General features: G+C 49.7%; 1 protein-coding gene across 1 annotated transcript in view; it reads left to right on the plus strand.

The window, feature by feature from the left end:
- Positions 1–20,929, plus strand: part of GALNT14 (polypeptide N-acetylgalactosaminyltransferase 14) — a 215,288-nt gene that overhangs the window by 127,917 nt on the left and 66,442 nt on the right. The window contains exon 2 of the mRNA NM_001192732.1: positions 10,338–10,507. Within this exon, the coding sequence (NP_001179661.1) occupies positions 10,338–10,507 (170 nt within the window). The remainder of the gene's footprint in view (positions 1–10,337; positions 10,508–20,929) is intronic.

Genomic DNA, 20,929 nt, shown 5'->3' on the forward strand with positions numbered 1-20,929 from the left:
AGATAGACTCTTTACCATCTGAGCCACCAGGGAAGCCCTGTTTCACCCAAAGGGGAGATTTAAGGCAGCGTCACTAGGCGGGTGTTGTGTGGCTCCTGGAAAGTCTTTGCTCACATTTCTATTTCTCGTGTCCCTGGAGGCATGTTCACACGTGGCCCCTGCCAAACACTGTGGTTCAGTCCAGCCCCTTGAAAACTGCTTGCTTCCAAAGCTACTCCTTGAGGCTAATGATACTTCTGATGATGCCTCAAGATATTTCCTGGCCCTGTATATGTGAAGAGGGAGACCTCCTCTGTCACTGGGGAAATCCAAATCTTGTTTTTAACATTTTGGTTTTTTTCCTGCTTCTAGTGACCATGAGGCTCTATTTCTGTCCTGCTATGGCCATGCTTTGGGCTACCCCAGGAGAAGTGGCCTCCTCTTCCCTCACACCCCTGCCCTGGGACATGGCTGCAGTGTCAGTCACCTGTCAGACCTCAGTCTTTTGAGATCACAGTGACTCAGCTGTCCACTCCAGAGACAGTGAGTTTCAGTGTCTGGTTCTGTTCCACTGGGGGCCTCCCTTCCTGAGCCTACTTCTGGGCCTCTCTCCCGGGTGTAGGCCCTCTCCTTGGTCCCTCCTGAACACTGGTTCCATCTCTTCACGCCTGCTGTCCTCCAGTGCCAGCTTCCTGGTGATGGGGCACAGCCACCCACTTTGCACCACCATACAGTCCACCAAATCTTCTTCCTCTCGAGTTGTGGGTGGTTACTTGGCTCCCTCTGCACTTGATCTCTTGCTCCCTAGGTTCCAGAGCTGGAAGGGACCGAGGCTTCTTGTGTTCCCATGTCTGTTTACTGTTCCACCTTAGAACTCAAAGAAGATGCAGGAATCAATGCTGCGGTGAAGACCGGCTCTCTCTCTCTGTCTTCCTGCTGACCAGCAACTGGGAGGTGTTCTTCAAGCAAACAACAAGTGACCTGAGATGCTGATATCCATAAAGGAGCTCTGGGTTTGGTCTTTGGCGGTAGATGTATAAGGTGTGGGGTAGGAAGCAGACACATAGCATTAGAGCTCACCCATCCTGGCACGTGCAGGGGGACCAGACCTTCTTGCCCAGTCACGCTGATTTATACTTCCCTGGCATCTCCCTCTCACGCTAATTAGCAAGCAAGTTAATCTCCATATAAGGCTCAAATTGCAAGAGATTTTTTTTTCCTATTACAGAAACAAAAGTTGGGCTTCTGTCCATTCTGTTAATCACATTATATTTCACAGTTGGAGTTTTCAGGCAATTATAATAATTATCAGAACTTGTCTTCTACCAGAAGGCTCATAGCACCTCCCAAAGCTGTGATGTGGTGAGTGTGTATTTGGGGGCAGTGGTGGGGAGGAGAGATCTAGGCGATGGCAGCTCTGGTCAGAGACCAGATGAGACTGAATCCAGCAATAGAGGGGCTCTTGATGTGGGGCTAGGCCATCAGACCTCCCAGTAGCTCAGAGAAGCCACAGCAGACCCCATTCCTCGGCACCTGGCTCTTGATGGAGTGGGGGTAAGAAAGAAAGTGGGGAGAAGAGACAGAAGGAGGTAGAATAGAAAAGTAAACTCATCCTACTGAATGATCTGCTACCTCATTTGGTCTGAGAAATTGCCCTTTCCTCCTCTATTATATGTCCATTCCATCTACCAAATTCTCTAAGAGTGACTTTCATATAATTAATACTAACCATTAAACTACAACATTGAAGGAGCAATTGCCTAATTCTGAGGAAAATTTAAATTTATTACCAGCACCCGAGATAAAATGAATTCTAAAGAGAAGAGAAAACCGTGCAGAAGATAAATAGAAAGCCAAGTGGGATATTGACTTGATCCTTCTCCAGTGCAGGGTAATTTGGCCTCTAAAGTGAGTTAGATCATAATAAATTAAATTTAGATTTCTGCACATCAGTTAAATAACTCCCCAGACAGAATTCCAGTGAGAGGGAGAGGTGATAATACATGGTGGAAATATTAAAATGGAGATCTTATCTAATAATCCATAATTGATGTGCTGTCCCCAGATGAGGGGGAAGGATTTTGCAGCTCTTCCCTGTGTCGTGAACCCAGGTGGGGTGAACGAGGGCTGGCTTGTCCCTCCCTCTTTGTTTGAGCTGATCCTGCACACTGTGGGGAGTCTGTTACTGGCAGTCACTCCTCTCACAGACCCAGTCTGGCTAAGTAGCACTTACCTAGCAGTGTTGGTCTGATGTGGGATCATGCTATCCTCTCTTGACTGGCCCCCTGGAAAAGCAAGGCCATTCCCTGGATGGGTTGACAGCAGAATAGTACAGAGGTGGGCAGATTCTCTGTATTCTTGGGACTGCCTAGCAGGGGGAGCAAAGTGGCCCCGTGAATGAGTGACACATCTGGTGATGGGGCAGGAACACCAGTTTTGAGGTCAGAAGTCTTGGGTTAGAGTCTCAGTTATAAGCTCCTATCTATGTGGTCTCAAGAAAGTTCTTTTGCTATCGTGAGCCTCAGTTTTCCAATCTGCAAAATGGGAACAACCTAACTGGCCTGCTGACCAAGTAGGGATAATATAAATGAGACGTTCTTGTGAAAATGCCATGAAGAGTGTAAGCATTTGTTTGACTTTCAATCATTAATATATATATTTTTTTGTTTCTAGAAAGTCTGATTCTTTTTCCAAGAACTTTTGTTCTTTGCTAGTTTTTCATTCCACATTTCAAGCTGCATATGCTTTATTCTGTTACTGTAATTTCTGTGTCTGAATTTCTTGGTGGGTCAGAATATGTTCTTTATAGTTTCCACTGACTTTCCCTTATAGTGACTTGTTTCCTTGTGTGTATGATCATTTTTCACTGTGAATTCATCTTTTGGTGAGCTGCGTGGGAATCCTGGGAGCTGCCTTGGGACTGCTTTCCTCCAGATAGGGTTTGTGTTTGCCTTTGCCGTGAGCCAGCTCACAGCTAACCTGGGACCATGTAGTCCCTGTTTTTGTCCTTAACTGGGCTTCCCTGATGGCTCATCAGGTAGAGAATCTGCCCGCGGTGCAGGAGACACAGGAGATGCGGATTTGATCCCTGGGTCAGGAAAATCCCCTGGAAGAGGAAATGGCAACCCACCCAGTATTCTTGCCTAAAATTCCACAGACAGAGTAGCCTGGTGGGCTACCAGTCCATGGGATCACAGAGTCAGACATGACTGAACGACTAAGCCTTAATTATGGAAGACTCAGGTTCAGTGTCTCCATCTTTTAGGAGGTGGGCTTTACTTTCTCAATGACCATTACCCCTGGGGCAGCCTCACATGTTATCTTAACTTACTATCATCTATCCCACCTCTGGGGTTAGAGTGGGATATATTATCCCACCCTATATTATCCCACCCTATATTATCCCTGGCCTCATCCCTCATCTCATGGTGAAGATTTTCCTTCTAGAAGGTCCAGCAATGCATTAAAAACCACATTTGTTTTTAATTATGCAAGATGTGGCTGTAGTTTAGCATGGAAGTCCTGGCATCCGGTCTGCCATGGTGCTGGAAGCAGACAGCTGCAGTGGGTGAAAGGCAGGGGCAGTGCCCGGGGTGGTGCTAGGAAGCAGAGGCTGCAGTTCTGGAAGTAGCCTGGGTACAGGGAGGTACGGCTGTAAGACTGCATGGCTGGCCGAGAAGCTGGGTCTGTAGGCTTTGAGACACACTTCTCAGTTGTGTGAACTTGGGCAACTTATTCATCCTCCCTGTGCCTGTGTCCTCACAGGGAGACTGGGGATGCAATTTTCTGTGGAATATTGGGCTTGTAAGGATTAGACATCATTTGGGGGACTCCTCCCTCTAGGGTTCTGACAGGGGAGCTGGGATGAGTAGTTTTATGTGTTCAGAAAGTAGTGGGCATTATCAGAGGAACAGCACTTTAACAGAGCAGCTTCCATCTGCATATGAAAGCTAGACTCTGTCGTGAGCAATGCCTCTCTCCTTGTTCTACACGTATGGAAGGCTTTCCAGGGTATTTGAATTCCTTGATGAATCCCACCCGACTTCACTTAGTCATGTTCTCTTGATCCTTTGGTAGATCTTTGCACTCCTCTGGGTCATTTTTTCTGAGATACAAGTCACGTAATGGGGGGCTGGAAGACCTGGAGGACACAATAGTTGTCATTCAATATCTCAAGGACATGAGAAAGGAAGGTCAGATTTGCATCAAATATCCCTGGGGATAAAAACCAGCTCCCAAAGGGAGATATTACAAGGAGACAAATTCTGGTTCAAAATTAGAAGAAAACTTCTAGAAGTTATATATAGTCCTTTGAAGCTTGGAGTGGGCATCTTGGGGCCTCTGTGTTCCTAACTGGATGAATGTGCATTGGATCCAGCGGAATGTTACACTGGAGTTTCACACATTGGTTGGATAGATGAATTATATCGTCTTTATTATTTTTTTTTTTTTTTGATGTAGACCATTTTAAAAGCCTTTATTGAGTTTGTTACACTATTGCTTCTGTTTTATGCTTTGGATTTTTGGCCATGAGGCATATGGGATCTTAGCTTCTGGACCAGGGATCAACCCACACCCCTTGACTGGAACATGAACCCTTAACCACTGAACCACCAGGGAAGTCCCTGTACTGTCTTTAAATGATCAGTTCTATCATTTTTTTTTTCAATGATGACCTTCTCTGTGCTGCTCTATCACATTCCCATCATCCTGCAGGAGTCTGCCTGCAGCCCTCCCCCTTTTCTTGGCCTGGGCTGTCAGGACCAAGACCACTGTTGGGAGGAGCACAGCTGCCCAGATAGGGGAGCGAAGAGCAGGCAGGGGGAGGTTAAGAGGGGTGTACAGATGTCTTTGCTTGGAGGAAGATCTCTAAGAAAATAAAGAACTGGACCTAGAAAAATGGTGGGAAACACATAGACAGTCTTTGAAGACCCAAGAAAATGGCAGTGAAGATGAAGCCAGGCAGAGTCCCCTAATGGCTGAACACATGGAACTGAAGCCAGGCTACTCTGGGGTTCAAATCTTGGCTCTGACACCTCCTATCTGTGTGACACTGGGTAAGTTACTCAATCTCTCTGTGCCTGTTTTCCCAGTTACAAGACAGGGACAGTCCTATTGATATCCATTACAGTAAGTATTGTGGATTTCCTGGGTGGCGTAGTGGTAAAGAACCTGCCTGCCAGTGCAGGAGACTTAAGAGACATGGATTCAATCCCTGGGTCAGGAATATCCCTGAAGGAGGGCACGGCAACCCAATCCAGTATTCTTACCTGGAGAATCCCATGGACAGAGGAACCTGGTGGCTACAGTCCATAGGGTCGCAGAGTCGGACAGGACTAAAACAATGCACACATCACAGTGAGGGTTAAATGTAAATGTTTAGGACACATGGTGGATGCCCCTCAAGGCGTTAGCTGTTACAGGGTGACTCTGAGATGTTCCTTGAGGATGAGGTGCAGTTCAGAGTAGGATGGAAGCCTTAGCAAGGGCTAGAGATTTTCCCATTTGAAGAAGAGAATTAGAGCAATAAGAGAAAACTAGAAGTGCCAAGCTGCAGGAACAAGGGGAAGGAGACAAAACCATTAGTGGAACAGAGAGGCAGCCTCAGAACCTAACAGAAGGGAAGGCTACCCCCGTGATTCCTGAGCCAGATAATCAGCTGGAAAACAGAGCGAGAGAAAATAGGCCAGGGAAGGATGGAGGGAAGGGGTTCCAGATTTCTCACAGAAGCCTGGTGGGAGGAAAGACATGAAGCAGCTTAACAGATGTGCTTTTGAGCTTTTGATTTTGGTGCCAAGTTATTTAAGCACTGGTCTTGGCCAGGGGGTTGGCTGGCTTAGTCAGAAATTTTCTGTTTAAAAGATGATCTTTGTTTCTGTTTGTGGCTTTATACCCCTCTTTGGAAACACGCCCACTCTGGACTGAATAAATTTTGGTCAGAAAGTCGAGTGAGGGCAGCCTGGGGGGAGCCGCGTGGGAGTGGGTGCAGTTCTGGGGTGGGCCCTCTGGGGGCTCCTGTGTCCTTGTTTGGAGCAGCAGCATTCTACTTCCTGGGCTGGGAAGGCTTGTTAAGGTGAAAATGCGTGTTCAGAAGCTTTCTGGGCATTCACATGAGCCCAGGAACCAAGGAGCCCAATGCATGGGTACAATGTACATGCTCTGGGCCCTTAGACACCAGACATGGGACTTATGGATTGAAGAGCTTGGAAATCAGCCCCAAAACAGGCCTATGACGTCACTGCCCCTTCAGAAGTCCTTGGAGGACTGTGGTCACTCTATTCCGAGGACAAGTAGAGCAAGAGGGGCTGGGGTCCTTCCCCTGGGCATGTCTTCCACCCTCCTCCTCAGAGGGAGTCTTTCTCTGCTCACTCACCCTCAGTAGAGAGGACAACCTTTGTTCTGTCCATGATGCTGGGACGCTCTGAGGAGACTCTGTTGGGGGTCCCTTCACTTACCAGCTGTCAAGAATGGATGAGCCATCTTACCTCTCTAAGCCGACCCCACCTCATCCAAATGGGGGATTCTGCCATGCACCTGCAAGGTATTTTGTAAAACAGAAATTGCTACTCAACTGGTAGCATTGTCTTAAACACAGCTTCACCATTACTTAATGCATCCAGGCTTCACTATAGGAATACCAAGCTCCCAGGACAGGGAGATCCCCACAGTGGATCCAGTGCAGGGAAGTGTGAACCCACTCCATGCCCATGACTATCTGAGGGAGTGGTCCCTTGCAAGGCCACCTTGACTGATTGTTCAGACAGTTTCTCTTGCCAGCCTGGCTGCTGCTCTGGTTCTAGGATTTCTGGAAGCCAGCTCAGTTCTCATGGCGCCATCTCCAAGGATGCCAAGGGTGCTTAGCTGCCCTAGGGTGGCAGTTGTTGAGCAACACCCCCGGCCTTGTGCCCTCTTGGCCTTGAGCCTGGTCTGGTGTGAGTAGAGAGTGGGTGTGGGGATGAAGCCAAGGTTGGTTGAGTGCTGTTTCTGCAGGTCAAGTGTCATTTCTCCAGCCCCCGTGCCTCCCCAAAGAGCCTGCCTCACCACCAGCTTCTCCAGCCAATGGGTAGAACCATCCACCTGGACCCCAGCAGGCTTCCCTTCTCACCAGGCTGAAGGGCTAAGGTCACCTCTCAGCTGGTCTCCTTGCAGAGCTCTCTTCCCTCCCCTCCCTCCTAAACATGTAGCCAGACACTTTCCCCTGACCTGCTTCATACAGGACCATTTATGTTCCAGAATGTTCTTTCACTCATGCTCTCTTTGCATTCTCAGCTCTGACTTCCCCAATCCTGAGCTAGCCATTTCCCCGTTGGCTCTAAGCTGTCATGTCTCTTATCTGGATTTTCACTGCACACACTTCCCTTCCCATCTCCCCTTCAGTAAAGCAAAATCCAAGCTCATCCTTCAAGCCCTAACTCATTTGATGTTTCTTCTGGGAGGCTGTTCCTATTCCTATCCCTCCTCTGTTATAGACATCTTCATGCAACGTTGCAACCCGCTGGAGGGCAGGGGCCTGTTGTCTCTGCATTTCCTCCTCCCTGGCACACTGCATTGTCAGTTCAGTTCAGTCGCTCAGTCGTGTCCGACTCTTTGCAACCCCATGAATCGCAGCACACCAAGCCTCCCTGTCCATCACCAACTCCCGGAGTTCACTCAAACGCACGTCCATCGAGTCGGTGATGCCATCCAGCCATCTCATCCTCTGTTGTCCCCTTCTCCTCCTGCCCCTAATCCCTCCCAGCATCAGAGTCTTTTCCAATGAGTCAACTCTTCGCATGAGGTGGCCAAAGTACTGGAGTTTCAGCTTCAGCATCATTCCTTCCAAAGAACAGCCAGGGCTGATCTCCTCTAGAATGGACTGGTGGATCTCCTTGCAGTCCAGGGGACTCTCAAGAGTCTTCTCCAATACCACAGTTCAAAAGCATCAAATCTTCGGTGCTCAGCCTTCTTCAAAGTCCAACGCTCGCATCCATACATGACTACTGGAAAAACCATAGCCTTGACTAGACAGACCTTTGTTGGCAAAGTAATGTCTCTGCTTTTGAATATGCTCTCTAGGTTGGTCATAACTTTTCTTCCAAGGAGTAAGCGTCTTTTAATTTCATGGCTGCAATCACCATCTGCAGTGATTTTGGAGCCCCAAAAATAAAGTCTGACACTGTTTCCACTGTTCCCCCATCTATTTCCCATGAAGTGATGGGACCGGATGCCATGATCTTCATTTTCTGAATGTTGAGCTTTAAGCCAACTTTTTCACTCTCCTCTTTCACTTTCATCAACAGGCTTTTTAGCCTCTTCACTTTCTGCACTGTAGGGGCCCACAAATTATTTTTCGAGATTTGCAGTAAATTCAGTTGGGCATGAGCCAGCTGCATGGCCCTTCCTGCAAGAGTGGGATGTCAGGGTAGCCCTGAGGTCATGTTCCAAGCACAGATGACAGCTGTCAGGCTATGTCATGGCACAGCCCAGGCTGGGGTTTCAACTCCCCCGCTCAGTGTCCCCATGTAGCAGCAGTATCACAGGACATTAATAAAATCAATTATTGGATAAAAATCACTGGTTTCCAATGCTTCATTTTGTGCTATTAGCAGGAGAATGCTGTTTCAAAAGAAGATAACAGAGAGAGTGTGAAAGGGAGAGATCAATTACCTGATAAGCTGGAGGGGTGCCTGAGATGAATGTGCATGTGGGCACGAGTGGCCCCCCCCTTACCTGCCAAGTGTGGGCTGAGTGCCTGCACTGATGTCTGCGGTGCCTGCCCTGGGCTCTCCTGTTAGGTGCCTGGAGGACAGAAGGGCATCCTGGTAGTGATGGGATGGGTGGTACCCAGGCAGCTTCAGATACTTGCACAGGGCCAAGGGTCAGTAACACATGAATGAACATCTCATCCTTGGTGACTATGCCAGCCCCGGGGCTCCAGCCCTCATGGTCCAGGTCAGGGCCTGGTCAATAGTTTTTTCCAGATGCAGTGTTCTTTTGGCTTTCTTGAACCTAAAAGGTCTGAGCTTTGCTGATACAGACTGCCTCTCCCCTAGTGGGGGCAGTACTAGCATCCACTGGGCAGTGACTATCAAGGGAAGCACCCAGCTTGCAGAGGCCCTGAAGCCCAGACCCCCTACTGGCTGTGAGGAATCTCTGGTGGCTGCAGAGCTGGGTGGGCAGGACAGAGGCGGCAGCCCGGGGTCTGGGCAGGAACCGGCCTCCCCCTGTGTGAATCTCCTTGCCTCCTCTGCGCTGGAGGGTCCAAGAGTCAGAGCTCTGCTTGGGCTTGCTCTGCCACCATCCGCCGGGGGACCTCAGACAAGCCAGTAACCTTTCTGAAACTTTGTCTTCCCTACCCTGCAGAGGGTCTTGGTGAGAATGAATCAAGATGATGAATGCAGAAATCGCTTTACACATTCTAATGTGCTGTCTCCTCATATGATGAGGGTTGTTACTTGCTCCCCCTTGGAGGCTTCTTAAAAATAACTATAGATTCCTGGGTTGCAGAAGGAAATGGCAACCCACTCCAGTATTCTTGCCTAGAGAGTCCTGTGGACAGAGGAGCCTGGTTAGCTGCTGTCCATAGGGTCGCCTAGAATCAGACAAGACTAAAGCGACTTAGCATGCCTGCATGCATTGGAGAAGGAAATGGCAACCCACTTCAGTATTCTTGCCTGGAGAATCCCAGGGACGGAAGAGCCTGGTGGGCTGCTGTCTGTGGGGTCGCACAGAGTCGGACACAACTGAAGCGACTTAGCAGCAGCAGCAGCCTGGGTTGGAGGAAGGAAGGAACACACAAGGTGTCTGTCCAGCAGGTATCACCGCCGCCCCCCCCCCCCCCCCGCCGTTATAGATGGATCACTTGCTTTCCATTGCTGCCCCCCTTTGGCAGAGCAGGGAATGGCAGTCATTGTGTACCTACTATGTGTCAGCCATTGTGCCGGCACTTTCCATCACGTGTCTAAAATTACCCCCAGAGAGGTGGCCTCTGGGGTTAGTATTCTAGAATCCAAGTCCCAGCCCTGTTGCTTCCAAATTGTGGTATCTTGAGCAAGGTGCTTGGGCTGTTGAGACGGCTTCCTTGTCTGCGTATTGGGAATATGAGCAACATCCATTTCCTAAAATTATGAGAATTACATGATATAAGTGTGTATAGGTCCTAACCCAGTGCCTGGTATATGAGTACAGCACTCATTAAATGGTAGCTGCCATTGTCGTCATCATCATTTATTATTACTGCTGATGGTTTTATTAAAGTCCTACATCTGCCCCATCTTTGCATTGAACCTTGCTGGCACATGCTTGGTCTCTGGGCACTGACAGAGGGAGCTGAGAGGGCCCGGAGCCGTCCTCACCGACTTCCCCTTCATGTCCCGTAGATTTCGGATGGTGATTGGGATGACCTATGGGACCAGTTTGATGAGCGGCGGTATCTGAATGCCAAGAAGTGGCGTGTTGGCGACGATCCCTATAAGCTGTATGCTTTCAACCAGCGGGAGAGTGAGCGGATCGCCAGCAACCGGGTGGTCCCAGATACTCGTCTTTTCAGGTACTTCCTCCCGACCCCTCCCCACAGTCATGAGGGGTAAGTTCAGTGCTGGAAAAATGGGTGTGGAGTGTTAGTCATGAGTGGGAGTCCCAGCAGTTCTCAATCCAGGCATCTCCTAATAATTACTTGGGGAACTTTTAAAAAATGCTGATGCCAGCCTCCAACCGGCTGAAGCATCTCTTTTCTAAGCTCCCCAAGTGATGCCAGTGAGCAGCCAGGATTGAGAATCGCCACCGCAGGTAAGTGTTTCTTGAACTTAAATAATCTGAGGTTCTTGTCACACCGATTCAGCAGGTCTGCGGTGGGGCCTGAGAGTCTGCATTCCTGTCAGACTCCCAGGTTCTGCTGACGGATGGTCCAGGGCTCACATTGAATAGCAAAGGCTTAGAACGATAGTTCTCAAAGTGTGGTTTCCCAGACCAGGAGACCAGCATCAGCATCACCAGTTAGAACTGTAGGTTCTAAGCTTCCCCCCATAACTACTGATTGAGGTGCTCCAGGAGACCAGGATCAACATCGCCAGTTAGAACTGCAGATTCTAAGCTTCCCCCCAAACTACTGAGTGAGGTGCTCTGGGGTGGGGCCTGGTGACCTGTGTCTCAGCATACACCGCCAGTGGTTCTGATGCCTGCTTAAATTTGTAAACCACAGAGCATCAGCTGGCGCTGCGGCTTCCTTTTGTGGATCAGATGAAGTCCATGGTTGGTGGGTGGGTTCAGCTTAGAGGCCCTGGGTTTGAGTAGACAGTAGGCCCTGGAATAAAGATGCTTATTTGCCTACACTCTGCACCCCTCTGCCTCTGTCCAGGAGACAGGCTTTGTCTCAGTTTGTTTGGAGACCTCTGGCTTCTCTGGTTCCTTCCTGCCCCCTCCTCTCAGTTTCTTTAACCACAAGGGTCAATATGCTGCCATCCTGTTGGCAACTGGCATCACCTTTACCAAGAAGCTCCTACTATAGCTCTTGGCCCACCCTGGGGACCCGACTCCATAGACACAGTTTAACCTCTCCCTTTTCCCATCATGCCTTGCAACTAAGGTTCAACTAGTTATGACACCAGTTGCCCTCTAGGGGGAGAAATCTGTGATGTGTGATAGGAATTCAATAAATGTTAGCTGAGCAGATGAAAGGGAGAGTAAGCCTGGAAAGACAACTGACTGCTCTCTTCCCATCTGCCTTACGAGTAAACAGGACAAAAGGAGCTAGAGGAAGTCCCCTTCTCCATATCCTCCCATCCTCATGGGCTTCAGATAAGGAATCAGGAGAATAGCCTCCGTTAAAGGGAAAAAGGCCTTTTCCCTTAAAGAATTCTCATTACTGAAAAGAGAAGAGTGAAGAAACAGCATGGGGGAGGGGGCTGAGCTTATTAAATTTGCTTCCAATTTCACTACCACAGTAATTGCATTGTGAGTTATAGGATGCATTAGGACAGTGCCTGAGACCCAGAACTATTAGCTGAGCATTAGAGCAGGTGCTGCTGAGAGGGCGGGCACTGGGGGGCATGGCCTAGGAATCCACAGTTGCACAGGTGGAGTGAGGAGGGGAGAAAGGAGGAAGGCTGTGAGGGTTTCACCAACAGCCCGCTGTGCTGGCTGAAAAGCCAATGCACTGGGGGATGGAACCCCTGAGAAACTAGTCATATTGGGGCATCATGTGATAGAAGCCTCGGAGGGGCAGGGGGCTTGATCCTCCGTGTGAAATTGATCAGACTCATCATCTTTCTCTTGGTCCTTTTTCCCATGGAGTCCATGGTATTTTATGGGAGGCAGTGGGGTTTCCTGTAGCCTGGAATGACTGAGTTGAAGAGTAAGAAATAAGACTAGGGAAGGTTTTGAACTCCCCATTCCAGGGTTTATGGGAGTCTTAGGGTCCATGGGGTAGGTGGTGAGGATAGTTTAGAAATGAGTGACTACAGTTTCCAGTGAATCTATTCATTCACCCTATGAGGTTATCAACCTCTCCCTGCCCACCCCACTCCTTATGTAACACTTGACATTTTCACAATCTTGAGACAGAAAGCTGCTGTCTTGGGTCTTCAGTCATGTCTTTGCTGCCACTCCATCTCCTCATCCCCGATTCAAGCCCAGTGAGAGGAGCTGAGCAAGGTGACCAGCAATGGCCTTCCACCCATCCCTGCCCCGTCTTAGGTTTGTCTTCTCATCTGTGCTTGAACCAGGTAACCTTGAAGCTTTCTCACTCCCTGAGTGCCGCACAGTTGTGATGCGCTCGTTCTTCCATGGTTGACCTTCTCTTTTTCATATATAAATACATACATACACTCTGCTCTCCCACCCGCCTTGGTCTCATGTGAAGACTACACGGGTGCTTCATCAGAGCATCCAAATTTTCCCCTAAGGCCCATAGTTCTGTTAATGTGGATGAGAGCCTTAATTTCTAGTGGTCACAAGGGTGAATAGATGTGGCTGCCTGTGTTGGGGATGGGGTGGGGGTGGAGTGCCATAAATAACTATTTCAACGTGAGGAAGAGACAGTGTCTAGCTGGGGTGAATCTGAGAAGATTTCCCAGGGGAGTTCCGCTATTTATAAAGCATTGACTAGTCCAGCAAATAGTCCCTGTTTCCCAGGCCTGGCGCTCCCACCCATCACCACATTCTGGTGACAACAGCTGGATTTGCCATCATCCAAGTAGCACATAAAACGTCTGGCAGACAGGAAGCCATTAAGTGAGGCATACCCCTTGAGAAGGGGGAAAATATTTTGATAAAGCACATGTATATTTTTGCTGTTGCCTGGCAATGATTATTATGGGGTTGCTTTGATTGCAGGGGAGCAGGTGGCAGGGTGGATGCACCCAGAAGCTATGGGCTGGTGGGGGGTGGTGTTGGTGAGAGCTGGGAAGCCTCGTTAGTTCACCTCCCCCTGGCCAGGCTGTGTCTGAGTGTTCCCCTCGGCATATCCTCCTGGGCTCTGTCCAGTGCGGTGCTAAATGGTTCGAACAGTGGGATGCCCATTGCTTGCCTGGAGGGAAAATTCCACACTTCGATACATCTCACCGGGAAGACACTTTTCCTTTGCTCTTTTCCATCCTGGGAAATGAAGGGGCTGTGGCCCTGTCTAGGATTGCATTTCTCCTTCCTTGTATTTACTCAGTTGGAATGGCTGTCGAAGATGATCATAATTTCTCTCCTTGTACTCGTCACTTAGTGGTAATAGGATAAAAATCTTTGTGGTTGAAATGGCTAAGCATAAAAAATGTTCATATTCCCTCAGAGTCAAGGCGATTCCACTAGCTCAGCACAGAGTTGGTGAGTCCACATCAAGGTGGAGGGAGGCGAGGGGAAACCCATCACAGACACTTAGCTTTGCAAACAGGCTCGCCCATCCACTGCATTCTGGCCGCTCCTGTGCACCATTTTTCAGCACAGGAGTTTGTGAGCCTGGTGACAGTAGTTCTGAGAGCGCTTCACTCCAGAGCACTTCAGAGTTTCAAAGAGCTTTGAGGGGAATAGTGGGAGGAGTTTCCCAACAGCCTGGAATCTCAGCAGGAGAATTATGTCTGCTGCCCTGAGGACCACCTGCAGGGCCGGGAAGGGGTTCTCACCAGGGTCCGGGGGAAGAAACACCACAGAGGCTGAGACAGCAGGTGTCTCTGTGCCAGGATTCCTTCCACTCTGGTCCTATGTCTCTTGCCTGCTGACCCTGTAGGCTCTTCCCTCACCCCCTCCCCCCAATCCTGGTCTGCTCTGTGAGTTTCAGACAGATTTCCCTTATAGTTAATTCAGTAAACATTGGACCACTTTCACTTTCACACTGGCCCTGTCTTATCATTGTAGCAACCCTGAGAGATGCCCTGGGCAACATATCCTTGGGCAGCACAATATTCTGAGAGCCCCTGCTGGTGGAGAGACCAAGCTCAGTTTGAATTGGGAGCCTGCCCAAGGAGGTGGAGTGCAGTGTGGGATCTTGGCTCTGAGGCTCTGACATTTTCAGGGTAGGGTGTTGGGTCTTAGACCTCGGAGTTTACTCGGAGGTGAGGTGGGAGAGATGTGTGAATTCCAGTCACATTTTGCGAGACAGTTTGTTCATTCTCGTGCTGTATAGTATTCCTTTGGAGGAAAGTGTTACAATTTGTATATCTAGTCTACTGTTAATGCTTATTTAGGGTTTTTCCAGTGTGAGATTCTTCTGATAGATCGCCTATGAGTAACCTTTTATTTATCTCCTGGCGAACAGGCATATAGGTTCCTGTAGGGTGTGTCCCTGGCAGCTTTTCTAGATATTGTCAAACATCTAAGGAAGTGGTCATACCATTTCCACCCCACTGGCAATGCAAGAATTCCAGCGGCTCCGCAGCTTTGTTGCCGGTCGTTTGCTAGTGTCTGTCTCTTTCATGTTAGCCTTTCTAGAGCCTGAGCAGTAGTGTATCACTGTGGTTTAAGTCTGCCTTTCCCTGCTAATCAGTGAAGTGGAGTACCTCTTCCTAAGCATATTAGCTACTTGCATACTTGATCAAGGGTCTTGCTCCTCCCCTGTCCATCTTGCTATGTCCTTTGCCCAGGAACCAAACACGAAGCCTGGCTCTTAGTCCGTACTCAGTCATCTGCTCCTCTTCTGATTAGTTTCTGGCATTTTGTCCTGTATCTGGGCAGCGTGATAAAATGGGGGAAACAGCTGGACTGAGCATGAGAAGAGTGGAGTTTCGTCTAAGTTACTTCCCAACTCCTCAGCTCTCTGGGTATGTTTCTTCACCTGTAAGAAGTAAGAGAGCTTCCCAGGTGATGCAGTGGGAATCTGCCTGTTGATGCAGGAGACATGGGTTTGATTCCTGGATCAGGAAGATCTGGAGAAGGAAGTGGCAACCCACTCCAGTATTCTTGCCTGGGAAATCCCATGGACAGAGGAGCCTGGCGGCTTCAGTCCATGGGGTTGCAAAGAGTTGGACATGACTGAACAACTGAGTGCAAACACACACACACACACACACACACACAAGAAGTGAGAAGTAGCTCAGAGACTGTGAATAAGGTTACCTCTAGCTCTGCTGCTGGTGGAAGATACTCCGCCAGTACATGCCAGAAGTGACTTAGAAAGGGGTTCAGGTTGGAGGCAGTTTCCAGATGTAGGACTCCCTCTGTCTTAGCAGCACCTCCCTACTCCTCAAAGCCCTGGATTAATCCTTCTTCTCACACACAGGAGGCAAGGGTCCCACAGAACCCATAGAACCATCCTTTTAATTTGCTGCCATGGCCATTTCCATGCATGACCTCCCCCTCCCTCTCATGCCTTCCCCTCAGTGGAGGTGACCAGACTCCCTCCCAACTGGAGATCCAAATGTAAGCTGGTTTAACACAGTCTTTGCACTTATTTGAACATCTCAGGACCTCTTAAACACAATGACAACAAAACTGTTTGCCCCTGGAGTTGACATGTCACGTGGATGGCAACTTGACTGCAGACTGCAAACTGGCCTGCCCACAATTTTCAGTCTAAGTATAGGAAGTTGGAACATGTGGCTTCTTTCCCTTTAAGACCCAGGATGCTGGCATGTGCAGTTACCATTACCCACTAACACTTTGAAGAACACTTGTGGTGTGATGCCCCTAATGCAGGGAGAAACAAGGCTGGCAGGACTGGCTCGATGAGGCCCAGGGGATCTCAGGACACCTGCCGCAATTTCTCAGTGAAAGGCTGAACCTTGTGGTGAGTCCCTCAGATTAGGATAATCACATCTTATATTTATAGGAGACTTTCCTAAGCCCTCTCACATCTCCTGCCCTTGATGTCCTCAGTACCCTCTGGGTGAAGGGGCCATTGTGATTTCTCAGTGGATGAAACAGAGGCCCAGGCAAGGCTACTGGTTGGCTAAGTGGCAGGTAGGTTTCCTCACCATGTGAACTTGGAGAGAGAGCATCTTTGCCACTTACCAGCTGATCCTGGTGTGAGTTACTCAACTCCTAAGCCTCAGTTTCCTCATCTTTAAAATGGGAATAATAATGGTACCCAGGGTTGCTGTGGGGGTAAGCAAATCCATCCATGTCAAATGCAGAGCCTGGTCTTTAACCCCTTGTAAGCATGTGGTGACTATTAGCTGTGGTCATGAGCAAACTGGTATTAGTCTGAGGACCAGCATTAGCACTCAGACCCTGGGGTCTTTTCACTGCTTCGCAGCTGTGGGCAAAAGTAGGTCCAGGAGGTGGGAGAGGGTGACTGAAACCAGGAGAAAGGGGCGACGTGGGTAAGTTTGGAGAGGTCCTGGCTTGGCACCTGCCCCCCACGGTGTTCTCCGAGAGCTAGGTAGGCAGGGGTGGAGGGGACGGGGGCAGGGAAGTTGTGCAGAGAGCGTCCTGCCTCAGCCTTGGCTCTCAGCACCCAACACTTCACTTGCCTGAATGTCAGACTTACTTTGAAAATGAGAACGTGAAACAAGCCATGAGGCAATCGCAATGCCGCGTCTGGTAAAATTTGCACTTTTCAGATCCTAGGGATAGATGCCAAGGCCAGCAGAGGGAGTGATTTCAGGGCTGGGGGCCAGGAAGTACAAAATGTGTTTGACAAGAGCTGAAAAGAGCAGAGAGGAGATGACAGCTGTGGGTGGGAGAAGCCGTGGGAAGGAGGCCACCCGTGTGGTCCTGGTGACAGACAGTGGGATGAAGTGACATGAGCCCTGGGCCCCAGGGTGCCAGGAAAACTCACTGAGGAATGTGTGATGTGACAGAAGAAGGGCTCTGCTGGGGGACCTGTGGAATCATGTAGCAGCCAGGCTTCCATCTGGGCTGGCGAGGGGCACAATCAGCAGAGGCCCCTTGCGGAGTCCTGGGTGTCCTGGACGCAGTAAGAGGAGCCACTTACGTTGGACTGAAGCAGATTATATCCAACAGCTCTCACCTCCTGAGCTCACCTCACCCTCCCAGTGACCCTGAAGCCAGCCCATCAGGCATCGTTACCTCTGTTCTCCGGTTTTCCCGCTTCTCCCTGTCCCTGCTTGATTCATTAAGTAGACACTTCCTTTTTTCCCTCGCCGCAAGCCTTGCTGAGCCTGCCTCTCAAGACACCAAGTACCCAGGCTGCGTTCATGTCTCCGTCTCAGGGCAAGCCCACTGCCCGCCCTATAACTCAAGCCTTTGGTGCCCCGGCTCCTCGCCCACCCTTGATTTGTTGAGTCCACCTCCTGGATAGCTCTTGGCTTCTGACTTTGCTCCCTGCTCATTGGTGCCCCCTCTACCTGGGTGACAGCAGCAGCCCCCAGCCGCCCTCCCACTGGGCTGTGGTCCCACACCCGTCCACCCTCCACGCCTCCTCCATGGACAGCATCCCAGAGGCGGATGCATGGAGCCCCATCCAAAGCCCTGCCCTGCTGCCAGCTCACCCCGCCCCTGAAGCCACGCCCACCGCAGCCAGGCCCAGGCTTGCAGCTGCCTGACTGTGCACGAGGGTTCGTGCCTTCTCACCTTCTCATCTTCACAGCCCTCTCTGCTCGGGATGCTCTCTCACCTTTCAGGAACCCGGGTGGGTGGGGTCCCCACTCCAGGGAGACATTGTGCCCCCTCAGGCCAAGTAGGGCAGCACCTCCCACTCCCATGCTCACCTCTGAGCAGCACCCGTTACCCCAGTTTCAAGCTCTCCCTCTCCTCTCCTTGAACGACCTGGGCAGGCGTGCTGGCTTATCTTTGCACCCCCCTCCAGAGCCCTGCAGAGTACCTGGCACTCAGATGCTTCATCAGTCTCAACTGAAGACTGATGGATTCAAAGAACACCCCACTGGATTCATTCTCAAACGATCTGAAAGCATCAGGGTTTGCAAGTGCAGGCGTGGGAATGAATCCTCAGAGCAGAGGGAGAAAATCAAATCACAGGAAATTTAAAACCACCTTCACTCAACAAAGAATTCTCTGTGTTAGCACATAAATCCAGGACCATAATCAGCCAACATTTATTGATCAAACTATTCCCCTGACACGTGGTAGGCACCTTATATATGTTCTTTCAGTTAAGCCTCACAACAACTTTGCTATGATCCGGGGTTTAGAGAGGAGGAAAGTGACTGCAGTCAGTTGACGATCTGGCCCATGGGAACATCAAGCAGTAGAAACGTGGCCACTACCCATGGAGAAGATCGCACAGCTGTGCAGAAGTGGGAGGGAGGCCAGGGAGCCCATGAAAAGTGCAATGGAGGCACTGACCTGGGCTGAACGTTGCACAAATAGAGGCATCTATAGAAAGGATGATGGCTGGATGGGGGGGCATGTGGAGATCATGGTGCAGTTATGACCAAGAAGGAGTGGACTGGGTTAGTAGGGCTAGAAGGCTCAGGTGAGGGAACTATCAGGCAGGGCTAACACAATGGTGGGGGCTTTGGGATGCAGCCAAGGTTTAGCTTAGATAACTACCAAAGGTAGGGAGATTTAGATATGTGAAGCAGGATGTTAGGAAGATTAATATGGAAGATTGGGGGGAAGGAATGAGATGAGGTGCAGTCAGAAGGCCGTTGCAGTCCCACAGACCATGGGGGTGGGCCAGGCTTGGGCACAGGGGAGTGAGAATAAAGGGATGGAGGTAAAAGTTGGTGCATGACTAACTTGGGGATGGACCAACCGTCTAGAAGGGTGTGGGCAGGCATGAGAAGTCTTGGCTTTTTACCTCCTCAGCTCAGACCTTCCACAAGGCCACCACTGTGAGTTCCCTGGAGAATAAGAGATGCTTGGCCTTCAAGCAGATCATTCCAGATCTCAGTGTGCTGGGTCTGACCACATCCCTGGAGTCACTAGGGTATCTTACCTCAGCTGTTTCAGTTAGAGGAACATTTCCCCCTTCAGGTAAAGGGAAGGAATGACTCTTCTCTGATCCTTTAGCTGAAATGTCTAATAAATACCAGGAAATAGCTCAGAAAGATCAAGGGGGGACATCCTTCCTTCTGGACAGCCAGACTTGTGATTTTCCATCTTTCCAGTACCTTCCAGCGTGCAGACTTCAAGAACAAAGACAGAGAGAAAGGTCAATATGAACCAAAGGTTTTCAAGTGAGGGAGCTGGCTGATCATCAAGGGGCATTCTAGTGGAGCATGAGAGCTCAGAGTTGGGAGCCAGGCCATCTGGTGTGACATCGAGATGTGGCTGCTTACTGACTGTGACCTCACAGTCTTCTCCATGATGGTCTCAGAGCACCTTCCTCAGGGAATGATTTTGCAGATTTAAAGCTCTTGGAAGAATACCTGAGACATAGGGTTCCGTCGCTGTTATCTTTTATTACTACTGTGTAATGTGATTCAAGCAGGACTAAAATAAGACTTGGAGAAGCCCTAGTCTCAGACACCGAGGAATCTTTTTCAGGAAACATTTCAAAAATAAGCCTTGGCCCACCTCCACACTTCCGGGTCCTGGCTAGACTCTGCACTTGTCTTTTGAGAACATGCTGCCCTGCGCACACACATGCACATATGCGGGCACCCAGTTACCGTCTGGGTGGTGCTTGGTACCAACTGACATGGGGCCTGGCAGCATCCCAAGAGAAGCCTCTTTGCAGCTTCCTAAGAACAGCCGATCTTCTTGGGAAAACGGTGCGGCTACTTCCCTGTGGTTTCCACCAGACCTCAGTGTTCCACTCCCTTCAAAGGGGCTGCTCAAAAAAAGGCCAAAATTAGTTGTCTAGGAAAACACAGTGGTGCGGATTGGAGCCGTGGTCATTTCTAGGAGGTCTAAATGTGACCAGAGGTGTCCTCATTCTGCAGGTCAGGTGTGTGTCTTGAGCCCAGATAGCACGTGATTGCTTGGGTGGCAGTAGTGCGTGAGGAGATAAACTGGGGCTGTGCTGTGTGGTGCTCAGTCATTTAGTCACGTCCCACTCTTTGCAACCCCATGGCCTGTAGCCAGCCAGGCTCGTTTGTCCATGGGGATTCTCCAGGCAAGAATACTGGAGTGGGTTACCATGCCCTCCTCCAGGGAATCTTCCCAACTCAGGGATTGAACTCAGGTCTCCCGCATTGCGAGTGGATTCTTTACCATCTGAGCCATCAGGGAAGCCCAAGAATACTGGTGTGCGTAGCCTATCCCGTCTCCAAGGGATCTTCTGGACTCGAATTGAACCAGGGTTTCCTGCATTGCAGGCAGATTCTTTACCAGCTGAGTTACCAGGGAAGCCCAAATTGGGGCTAGAGATTGGAAAAACCATACCAACTCATTCCTATCAGCAGCACCAAGAACAGAGCTGATGTTGGTTCCAGAGCAAGTGTGGTGATGTCGTGTCTCCTGTGTTTAGTGTCCACACTGTCTGTGCAGGGTGGACATAGGTGCATTGTTATTTAGTGGAACAAATGCTTGAACTATATGTTCAGATACCATTTGATATATCTGTGCAGATCTGATCTGTAGAGTTGGGGAAAGGAGGAGATGCTGAGGGAGATTTTCTCAAAATTTAATTTTACAGTTTATAGTGCTTTTAATTATTCTGAGGTTGTGGCCTTTTGAGTAT

This window comes from Bos taurus, chromosome 11 (assembly GCF_002263795.3).
Source record: "Bos taurus isolate L1 Dominette 01449 registration number 42190680 breed Hereford chromosome 11, ARS-UCD2.0, whole genome shotgun sequence".
Taxonomy (NCBI): Eukaryota; Metazoa; Chordata; class Mammalia; order Artiodactyla; family Bovidae; genus Bos; species Bos taurus.